We start from the raw sequence: 10,743 nt of genomic DNA, 5'->3' as shown, positions 1-10,743 counted from the left end.
GTCTTTATTTTGTGGGGGGCAGTGGGGGGGCCGGGGGTGGTGGGGTGGTGTGGGGGTCTAGGGGGCAGTGATGTGGGGTGAGGGCATGTGGTGGCAGGGGATTGAGGGGTTGGGGGGGTGCTGATAAATAACAGGACGGGTGGGGGGATCCCGCCGGGGTGTGGGGACCCCCCGGCCTGGCTGTGCCCCCGGCTGGCTGGCAGCCCCATGCCAGGGGGCTGGTCCGAGGGTCCAGCGGCTCTAGGGCTCCTCGGTGTCGTACAGCAGGGCCCCACTGAAGACGGTGAGGGGCTCGTCAGGCGCGTGGGCCAGGCGCCCTGACACCAGGTCCACGCAGAGTGTCTCGCCAGCAGCCAACGGCAGCAGGAGGCTGAAGACCCCGAGTGTCCCGGGGCTGGGCTGCAGCGCGGCCACCGGCTCCTTCTCCAGCCCCTCGGGCTGGAACCCGGCCGAGTCCAGGCGGGCGATGCCCTGGTTGGAGCGCGACAGCACAGCCTCCAGCTTCTCCCCTTTGTGCCCTGTCAGCACTGCGCTCACCAGGTATCGCCCACTCACTGGTGCCGTGAAGGTGCCTGTGGCAGTGGGTGGGTGGGTGTCAGTGCCAGCAGCCACCCAGTCCCTAGGGACCCCCCAGTGCCCCCAGAATGGGCTCTGCACCCCCTGGTGTTCCCCCACTGTGTCCCACGGCCATCAAGGCACCCCCTTTCCCATGGCCATGACCATGTAGCCTCCATCCCACTCCACCACCCCCCTCCTGCCCCACAGCCCCCACCCTGCCCCACCCGTGGGCGCTCACCCGTCTCGGGGTCATAGGCACCGCCGTCGTTGAGCAGGACCTGGTCGAAGGGGACGGTACCTGGCTCCGTGCGCTGGGTGCTCAGGGTGGCCGAGAAGGCGATGTGGGGCACAGAGCCCGGCTCCCCTACTGTGCCTGGGCAGCGCATCAGGACAGGGCACCCGCCCCAGCAGCCATAGCCCCTGCTCCCCCCTATACCTGCCCCTTTGCTGTGTCCACATGTCCCCCCCTTGACCACGTCCCCTCCCCTGTGTGCCCAGTCCCTCTGCCCCAGCCAGCCATGACCATCACCCCAGGCTGGCCCATCCAGTGTCCTGTGCCTTCCCATGCCCCCTTGCCCCAGGCCAGACACCCCCCAAATGGCCATTGCAGCACCCACCACAAGCACCCCATGCCCCGCCAGCCCCCAAGCCCTACCTCTCTCTCCTGGCAGCCCTAGAAGGGAAAGTGAGAGGGCTGCAGAGCTGGCATGGGGCAGGACCCCTGGGGTGCACGGTCCAGCCATGCCAGCACTGCCCTGCTGAGAAGGACAGGGCACGGGGGGCAGCTCCTTACCGGGGGGGCCCAGGGGGCCTTGTTCGCCATCTTTGCCAGGGGGCCCGGGGGGGCCGGGGGGGGCCGATCTCACCCATGGGGCCAATGGGTCCAGGGGGTCCAGGGGGGCCTGAAGGGAGGATAGGGTTAAAGCCGCCCCAGCCCCACAACCCTCACTCCACATCCCCATGCCTGGAGCTCCGGATCCCCATGGTTTATGTCCCCACAGCCCTGTGTCCCCACACCTTGACCCCCGCTGTCCCCACGGTTTGTGTCCCCATTCCTCATGGCTTGAGCCCCCAAAACTTGTGTCCCCATGTCCCCACACCTTGAGGCCCACGTCTCCACACCACAGCCCCACAGCCCGCAGCCTCCTGTAGACCTGCCATTCACCCACCCCGCACCCCCATACCCACCCAGCCATGCCCCGCAACTGCCTCGCTCACTGGCAACCCCGTCTTCCCACTCCCTGCTGCCCCATGTCCCCAAGCACAGTCCCCACCACCCCATGCCCCCCAGCGCCCTCGTGCCCCGCGCACCAGCGAGGTCCCTCTGGCTCAGGTGGAGCAGCTCCCCGCGCAGGTGCTGCAGGCTGGCGTTGAGGGCACTGAGCCGACGTGGGAGCTGGGCCTGCAGCGCCTTCTCCAGCAGCACGTCCTGGGCACGGGCCGTGCCATTCAGCTCCCGCACTGCACCCCATAGCCCTGCTACGTGCCGGCCCAGACCCTCACGGACGCCCCGCAGCCCGCCCGCCACAGCCTCCAGCTGCTCGCAGACTCCCTCCAGCTTGGCCAGCCGTGGTTCCAGGCCGGCTGGGCAGCCCCTGGTCCGCACCAGCTCCCGCACCAGCCCTTCCAGCCGTTCCTCGCTCTCAGCCTGCCGTGCTGCTGCTGCCGCCGCTGCCTGGTCCAGCTCAGCCACGATGCGGTCAATGATGGCATCCAGCTCACGCTGCCGGGCATCCTGCTGGTCCAGAGAATCCTGCAGCTCCTGCACTGTGGTGTTGATCCCACCGAGGGAAAGCAGTGCTGCCACCAGCTCACCCCGCAGCGCTCGCAGCTCCGAGGGTGAGGTGCCCCCGAAGACACTGAACCCCTCCAGTGGCACCTCCGCTTCCGCCTCCGGCACGGTGGGGCCAGGCTCGGGCAGGCGGCAGGCAGCGGCACAGGCGTCCACCTCGGCCCGCAGCTGCTCCAGCTCATGGGGTGGCAGTGGGGAGCAGGGTGGGGGGCAGGGGCTTGGCCCCCCCAGCTTGGCCTCCAGCAGCCCCGACCGGTTGCGGAGCTCTGCCAGCTCCTCTGCCAGGGCCCCCCCCTGCCTCCAGCTGCCCCAGCCGCCCCGCCAGCTGCCCCAGTGCCTCCCCCTGTGCCCCCAGCAGCTCCCGCAGCTCCCCCCACTCTGCCCGCAGCCCCTGCAGAGTCCCACCCAGCCCATCCCTGCTGGCCCCCAGGGCCTGGAGCTGCCCCTCAGTGTCCTGCAGCCGCTGCTCCAGCTGTTGGAGGAGGAGGCCGAGCTGCCCATCCTGGCCACCCGCCGTCAGCTCTGGGGGTGCCGGGCAGGGCCAGCCGCAGCGGGCCAGCAGCCCCTCCAGCTCAGCCAGGCGGGCACCGTGCTGTGCCCCGCTCGCCACCAGCCCTTCTACCACCCGGCTCAGGTTGGCCAGGCGTGCCGGCAGCCCGCTCTGCCACCTGTCCAGCTCAGGGGGCCATGGGCCAGCCCACGAGGCATTCAGTCGCCCCTCCAGTTCTGCCAGCCGCCGGGCCAGCACTGGTCCCTGCCCGCCAGGCCCCATCACGGCCGAGGGCAGCCCCTCCAGGCGCCGCTCCAGCTCGGCCAGGCGCCGGTGCAGATCGTCTGGTGGGGCGGCAGCGGGTGCCAGGCGGCTGCTCAGGCTGCTGATGTGCCGCTGCACCGTCTCCACCGCCTCCCGGTTGCGCTGGTCCACTGAGCCCACCAGCTTCTCCAGCGCCCGCATGCGCTCCCGGTCCTCCGCTGCCTGCCGCCGCAGCCCCTCAGTGCCGGCTGTGCAGGCAGCGCAGGTCTCCTGCAGCCGTTGCTCCAGCTCACGCAGTGCCGTGGCTGCCCCCGGGTCCCCTGATGCCACCGACACTGGACCCTCCCGGCCGCTCTCCTGGCGATGCAGGCGGCTCTCCAGCTCCTCCAGCCGCCGCTGGACATGGCTCAGGGCCTCCCGCACTTCAGCTGGGGCGGCTGCATCGGCCGGCTGCTCGCCCTCGGGACTGCCGCCTGCTGCCCGGTGTGGCTGCTCCGGCGGCAGCTCCTGCCTGGCCCGCAGTTCCTCCACCTGCTCACTCAGCTGCCGCACCTGCTCCTCCAGCTGCCGCACCTTCTCCGCATCCACACCACCTGCCACCGTACCGCATCATTCACGGTCATGACTGCGCCGGGACCATCCCGCTGGTGCATCCCCCCCACCTGCCAGCACTACCTTCGCCCCCCAGGCCACTGAGGGGGTTGCCGAAGCCAGAAAGCGTGGGGCGGCTGGGCCGGGGTCGGGGACGACTGGTGGGCAGCAGGGATGCCGGCCCCGGCCCCTCAGTGCAGTCCTCGCCCGAGTAGCCCTGGCAGCAGCGCCAGGCCAGCTCCGACACTGTCCTCTGGGACACCTTGTAGCGGGGGCCGCAGGAAGCTGCGGTACCTGCGGGCACAGGAGACCCTGCCGCAGCGGCGGGGGCTGATGAAAAGCCCCCAGCTGCGCAGTGTGGGCCGGCAAGAGGGGCACTGGGGGGGGAGGTCCTGGGTGTGGGGAGCAGGGCTGGTCCTGCGGCAAAGCCCTGCCTGTGCTCGGTCCCCCATGCCTGCCAGCACCCCGCTGCCTGCCAGGGTGCCGGTGTCGGAGGTGGCACCGTGCGCACAGGGGCGTAAGGCAGCAGCTCGGGACTGGGCAGCTGGCGAGGCGGGAGCAAAACCAAACACAGGCTGTGGTCTGGTCCCGGTGGCACAGCCAGGCCCTTGCCTGCACCCAGCCTCTTGCTCAGCTGCCAGCAGCTGGGGGTGGGGGGCTGCCCCTGCCACCCTGCCACTGCCATCGCCCCATGCTGCTGGCCCTGCCACTGAGCTGCCAGCTTGGCGACTTGCCCTCAGCACGGGGTGTGCCAGGGGTCCTGGCACACACCTTGTGGGGGGGCTGCTGGCCAGGCAGGGACAGGGGCCAGTCACCCACCCAGCACTGCTTGAGGCTGCTGGGCTCTTGCGAAAAAGTAAACATGACCGCGGGGTGGATAAACACCAGCAGCAGCTGCAGCAGCAGGGGTGGTGGGGCCACCACCAACATGGCTCTGCTCCGAGCCCCCCCAGCCCACGGAGCTCCCCTAGCCCCAGCCCCACTCACGCCAGGACGCGGGGGCACTGGAGCTGCCCCCAGCCACAGGGCTGGTAGTCCGGCTTCACGAAGCTCTCGACGCCATCCTCCACCACGCAGCTCACGCTGCGCGTCACCACGTAGGCACACCAGTTCCTGTGGGAAGTAGTCAGAGCGCCTGGCCGGCACACACTGGGCATCCCCCCACACGCACCAGGCATCATCTTGGCACACACCAGGCCCCCCCCACCTCTGCACACCCCCACACTCGCCCTGCCGGCCCCACCGGTAGCAGCCGTCACGGCCCAGTGCTGTGGGGTTAATGGGCCGGATCCTGCCCCATGCTGGAGCCCTTTCATCCCTGCTCTGCCCAGCAGCCTGTAGCACCAGGGCTCTGCGCCAAGCTCTTGCTGGGGCCGGTGGCACTGCAGGAGCAGCCGTGGCCCCCCAGCCATGGGGCAGCGACTGGGGAGCCCTGTGGGGCTGGGGGCTCTGTTTGTGGGGTTTGGGGCAGCCAGACAGGATTTGGTGTGCCAGACACCCCCTCATGCCATGCTGTGGGGCCCCACACAGTTTGTCCTGGGGATGGGCACCCCTTGTCTTGCCACATAGCTGCCCCACATGTCCCTGGTCCTTTCTGCACTGGTGGAGCAGGGGCAGATGGGACAGCCACCCACTGGGGGGGGCTCAGCCACCCCACAGCTATTGTGCCCCCCAACCTGGAGTATACAACAGGGGATCAACTGTCCCCCTGAGCAAAGCAATGGCACGGGGGGCACCGCTCCCCCAGCCCCCCACACTGGGGTGCAGGAACCCAGGCTGCCCAGAGGCCTGCAGGACCAGCCATGGGGCCTCACAGCTCCCAGCCAGGTGCAAACCCCATGGCATGGCACAGGACCCCAACCCAGCCCCACAGGCTGAAGGGACCCCAGCCCAACCCCACAGCCTGCAGGGACCCCAACCCCCATGGCACAGGACCCCAGCCCAGCATCGCAGGCTGCAAAGACCCCAGCCCTGTGGCTCGGGACCCCAACCCGGCATCGCAAGCTGCAAGGACCCCAGCCTCATGGCTCAGGACCCCAGCCTGGCCCCGCAGGCTGCAAGGACCCCAGCCCCATGGCTCGGGACCCCAGCTGGCCCCGCAGGCTGCAAGGACCCCAGCCCCATGGCTCGGGACCCCAGCATGGCCCCGCAGGCTGCAAGGACCCCAGCCCCATGGCTCGGGACCCCAGCATGGCCCTGCAGGCTGCAAGGACCCTGGCACAGCCTTATATGGTCTATGCCCGGAGCCTGAAGCCCAGCCCCAAACCCAGAGCCCCCAGCCCCACACAGAGCAGCCCCTCAGGCAGTCCCATAAGGAGCGGCCTCCCAGGCCCTCAGACCTTGTGGTGGGAGCTGGGGGGTTGCGGTGGGGGCCTGTGGGGCTGCGGCCGGTTCCCGTCAGACTCCGGCTGGTTCCCCTCAGGCCGCGGCTGGATTCCAGCTCCTCCCCGGGGGCCGCCGGGAATTCCTGCGCCGACCATGGCCCCCACTCGCCTCCCTCCTTCCCTTCCCTTCCCTTCTCTTCTCTTCCCTTCCCCGCTGTGCCTCCTAACCCCACACCTGTGGGACCCCAGACGGCCCCAGGGTCCCACTGCCCAGGACTGGGGATGCCCACATTCCAGGGATGAGATGGGACGGGGATATGGGACATGAGATGTGTGATACGGGATGGGGACAGGATGGGATGAAAGCCCTCCTGAAAGGGCAGGGCATGAGGATGGCCCCCCACGCCTGCTCTGAGCACAGGGAGGGGCCGCTGTGCCCCCCAAGCTATAAGGATTGGTCACTGAACCCCCCAACCTGTGGGGAAACCCCACTGTGCCCCCAAAGCCACAGGTAAATGCTCAGCCACATCTGTGCCCTGCTACGGCGATGTGGGGCTGGGCTGGGGGTGCCTACCCCACACCCCCCCTTTCCAGGCAGCCCCATGACAGCAGCCAGGTCCTGCCACACTACCCGGGACTGCAGTGGGACTGCAGTGGGGCTGCCACGGTGCTGGCAGTGGGGCAGGGATAGGGCAGGCAACGGCAGTGGCTGTGCCGAGGCAGCTCCACTGTGCATGGCCACGCTGCTGTGGCACTGATGTGGCCGCGGCGAGAGTGTGACCCCCAACCCAGGGGCGTGGGGCCACCCCCAGCCCAGCAGTCCCCCAAGCTCCCCCACCCACCGGCACCAGCCGCCCCACGCCAACCCCACGCTGCCTGTCCCCAGCCACCGGCATGGCACCGGCAGAGGTGGGGACAGGGACAGGGTGGGTCCGGGCCCCTCGCCCCCTCCCCAACAGTGGTGGCCCCGCACTGCACAGCGCGGGCCGGGGGATGCTGGGGCCACAGCAGCCCTGGGATCCCCGGCACCAGCCGCGCTGAGCCCAGCACACCCAGAGCCATCCCTGCGGGGAGCCTGGGCTCTGTGCCCCTGGCCCGAGCCCCTCCTGGTGCCCGGTGCCCGGTGCCCGGCCCCACGTACGCCCCCGGGTCTGGCCCCTCTGCATGTGCCCACCGTCCACACCCACCATGTGGCTGTGCCGGCGACAGCGGGCCATCAAGGGGTGGGGGCTGCCCCCCACCAAGTTGGGGGACACCCCCACCGCCATCCCCGGCACGGCAGCACCCACCGGGGACAGGACCCGCTGCCCCTTCCCATCACCCCGGTGGGACGTGGCACATGTGGGTGCCCGGCCGCCCGTGTGTCCCCTCCCGGCCCGGCATGGCGGTCACGGCTCCTACCTGTGCCGGCTGGCGGCCCGGGCACCGCCGTGGGTCGCAGCTGGGCCCTGCAGGGCCGTGGCCTGGACGGAGCCGTGGGGCGCGCCCCCCCCGGTGTAGAGGCTGTACCTGGGGGGGAAGTTGGCAGCCAGGGCCTGGGCGGCCAGCAGGCACGGCCAGAGCCAGGGGGCCATGCTGGGCGGGCAGCTCGGCACGGCTCGGCTCGGCGGGCACGGCCCAGCTCAGGAGTGCATGGCGCGTCCCGTCGCGGCTCCGTCTCTCCTGGCTCTGCGCGGCTCGGCACGGCTGGGCTCGGCACGGCGGCTCTGCCCTCCCCTCGGCCGCCCCTCGGCCAGCCCCTTGCTGCCACAGAGCCGCCCCGGCACTGCCCGCCGACGGGGTCCCCGGGGCCCCCTGCTTCCTGCCTGCTGCGGCCCCCTCCCCGGCCCGCACAGCCCCCGGCGCGCCCCGGCCTCCGCCGGGCACCGCGGCCCCCGCCGGCCCCCGCCACTCGCACATCTGCTTCTCGTTAGGCCGGGACGCCAGCGAGGACGGGAAGGAGGGACGGGGGAAGCCAGAGAGGCCGGGCAGGGGGCCAGGGCTGCAGGCAGCCAGCACGGCTGGTGCTACCGCGACGGGTCCCCCCCTGCCATCACCGTGGCCTCGCATGGCACCCCGTGCCCTGCACTGCCATGGCCTCGTGTGGCACCTCACACCTTGCACCACCCTGGCCTCGCACAACACCCTGCCCCCTGGCACTGCCACAGCCTCGAACAGCACTCCACGCCCTGCACTGCCATTGCCTTGCATGGCACCCCACACCTTGTACTGCCACAGCCTCACATGGTACTGCGTGCCTTGCACCGCCATGGCTTCGTGTGGCATCTCACACCTCGCATTGCTACAGCTGTGCGCGGCACCCCGCATCTTGTACCACCATGGCTGCGCACGGCACCCCATGCCTGGCACCACTGTGGCCTCCCATGGCACCCTACACCTGGCACCTCTGCAGCCACTGCCGTGGCCTCACATGGCACCCCACAACCACCACTGCCACGGCCTTGCACGGCACTCCATGCCTTGCACCACCATGGTCTTGTGTGGCACCTGGTTCTTTGCACAGCATCCTGCTCCTCATCCACCCACAGCATGTGTCACCCCTGTGCACCCTCTGCCGCAGGCCAGCTAGTGGCTGCACCCACCATTCCCCAGCTTGAGGCTCCCTGGGGCGAGCTGGTGCTGCTGGTGAGGCAGCCCCCAGCACTGCGTGGGTGCAGCCAGAGTGTGTCCCTGCCCATAGCCCGATCCAGCCATGTCCCTGACATTCCACCAGTGCCACATCCCCATGGCAGCACCAGCACCCCACAGTAGGTGCTGGTGTGGAGCCAGGCACAGCCCCACAGCTCCAGCCCCACCCTGACACCATTGGCACTGCACTGGGGGGTACGGGGGGCTCACCAGGGTTGCAGGAGCAGGGGGACCCAGCAGGGACCAAGTGGTGACACCATGGCTACCCTGCCACTGCTCCAGGCCTGTGGTGACACCACGGCTTCCCCAGATCACGCGGTGATGTAAGAGTCTCCCGGTGACATCACACCTTGGCCCCAGCCCTGGATGACATCACGGGCTGGCGCAGCACTGCGGGAACCCGTCGCTCTCTGGGGCTCATCCAGGGCGCGTTGAGCACAAACAGCTGCCGGCAGCTGGGCGGGGGAGGGGAGGGAGTGGGGGATGGGGCCTCGGGGACCGCGGCTGTGCTGGGCCAGGCACCCAGCCACGACTGACCCCAGGGGGGCCGCCGCCGCCCCCTCTGCGCTCTCAGGGGCTGGGGGGGCTACGGGGGGCTGTGAGGAGGCTGTGGGGGCCGGGCAGCCCCGGGCCCGTGCAGGAGGTGGCACTGGCTGTGCCGTGTCCCGAGGGACGCCAGGCAGCGCCGGGGCCCCGCGGCTCAGGCAGGAGGGGCCGGAGGGGCCGGGGGGGCACTGGGGAGCCGAGGGCCTCGTCCCCGGGGGACCGACCTCTGTGCCCGGCGCGGCCGGGGGCGCGGGGCGGGACCCCAGGGAGGGCTCGCTGCTGGCCCCTGGGCTGGGGCCGTCCTGCAGCAGCAGCAATCTGGCCTGGCCCGGCCCGCCCGCCCGGCTCAGCCCAGCGGGGCACATTACGGCCCATCCCGGACCCTACCAGCCCCGCACCCCCCAGTACTCCTCCCAGCAGCTATAATTAGCCCCGCCCCCGCCCCCGCCGAGGCCCGGCCTTGTAAGGAGCCGGGCCCGGGCCCGGGCCTGCCGCTTGGGGCTCCCCGGGACCGCGCCCCCCCGGGCGGCTTCGGGCTGCGGCCGCCGGCGGGGGCTGGACAGCAGGTCCCGGGCGGGGGGTGGTGCGGACACCGGCTCTTTTCCCGGGGCGGGCAGAGCCCCACCCCCACCCCGACAGCCCCGCCCCCTGCCGTGGGGCTCGGGTGTGAGCCAGGCCATGACGTAAAAGCGGCCCTGGGCCAGGAGCTGTGACGTCATTGCGGGGCGGGGGGCACCGCGCGCCGGGGTGAGAAAGCCCCGGGGCCGGCGCCTGGCCGGGGGCCGGCAGCCGTGATGTCACGGTGTGGCCGGCACCGGGCCGTGACGTCACCGCAGAACCCGAGACGGGTGTGACGTCACCCCCCTCCGCTCGGCCCCGCCCTTCCCGTCGTGCACAGCGGCCGGAAGTCGCGCGCGGCGCAGGGAGACGTGGCGGCTGTGGCGGCGGCGGCACCGGCAGCGCGTGAGCGTGGGGGGCGGGGGTGTGTGGGTGGGCCCAGCCAGGAGGGGTCTCGGCCGGGATGGGGACTGGGGGATCCCGGCCCGGGGTTGGGGGTGGGGCTGTCACAGCCGGGAGGGGGATTGGGGGCGGGTCCCGGCCCGGAGGGTCTGTCACAGCCGGAAGTAGGTCCTGAGGGATCGCGGCCCAAGGGGTCTGTCCCGGCCGGGAGGGGGTCCCGGTGTCCCCGCTGGGGTCCCCACCAGGCTGGCAGCGCGTCCCTCCGGCAGGATGATCACGGACGTGCAGCTCGCCATCTTTGCCAACATGCTGGGTGTCTCGCTCTTCCTCCTCGTCGTCCTCTACCACTACGTCGCCGTCAACAACCCCAAGAAGCAGGAGTGAGGCGACCCACACCGGCACCCTCCCGCCGCGCCATGGCGGGGCAGAGCCTGGCCCGGTGCCCGTCACGCTGCAGTGCCCACCATGGTGCCGCACAGAGGCAGGAGGCCGCGCTTCTTCCAAACAAAGTTTTAACGGAAACACCATAATACAAGACAAAATCGTGTGATGTAAAAATGTCTCCCACCCGTGCCGTGTCCCTCCGCCGG

General features: G+C 70.8%; 2 protein-coding genes across 2 annotated transcripts; one reads left to right on the top strand and one right to left on the bottom strand.

The window, feature by feature from the left end:
• Nucleotides 1-4: 4 nt before the first annotated feature.
• Nucleotides 5-7,824, bottom strand: EMILIN1 (elastin microfibril interfacer 1). Its single transcript, XM_055811092.1, is given in 11 exon segments — nucleotides 5-572; nucleotides 797-931; nucleotides 1,214-1,231; nucleotides 1,352-1,412; nucleotides 1,414-1,460; nucleotides 1,870-2,648; nucleotides 2,728-3,697; nucleotides 3,780-3,969; nucleotides 3,971-3,989; nucleotides 4,683-4,808; nucleotides 7,421-7,824. Coding segments are annotated over 11 exon segments (2,850 nt in total). The 5' UTR covers nucleotides 7,594-7,824; the 3' UTR covers nucleotides 5-240.
• Nucleotides 7,825-9,997: 2,173 nt separating this feature from the next.
• Nucleotides 9,998-10,711, top strand: OST4 (oligosaccharyltransferase complex subunit 4, non-catalytic). The gene is made up of 2 exons (XM_055810884.1): nucleotides 9,998-10,156; nucleotides 10,423-10,711. The coding sequence occupies exon 2, from the start codon at nucleotides 10,424-10,426 to the stop codon at nucleotides 10,535-10,537; it is 114 nt and encodes a 37-aa protein (XP_055666859.1). The 5' UTR covers nucleotides 9,998-10,156; nucleotide 10,423; the 3' UTR covers nucleotides 10,538-10,711.
• The last annotated feature ends 32 nt before the right edge of the window (nucleotides 10,712-10,743 follow it).

The sequence above is a fragment of the Falco peregrinus genome, chromosome 7 (assembly GCF_023634155.1).
Source record: "Falco peregrinus isolate bFalPer1 chromosome 7, bFalPer1.pri, whole genome shotgun sequence".
NCBI classification, from domain to species: domain Eukaryota; kingdom Metazoa; phylum Chordata; class Aves; order Falconiformes; family Falconidae; genus Falco; species Falco peregrinus.
The sequence above is the reverse complement of the archived record's forward strand: the minus strand, read 5'-3'. Positions and strand labels throughout refer to the sequence as shown.

Excerpts from the sequence above, each read along its gene's own strand:
- OST4 (XM_055810884.1), top strand. The coding sequence starts at position 10,424 with ATGATCACGGACGTGCAGCTCGCCATCTTTGCCAACATGCTGGGTGTC.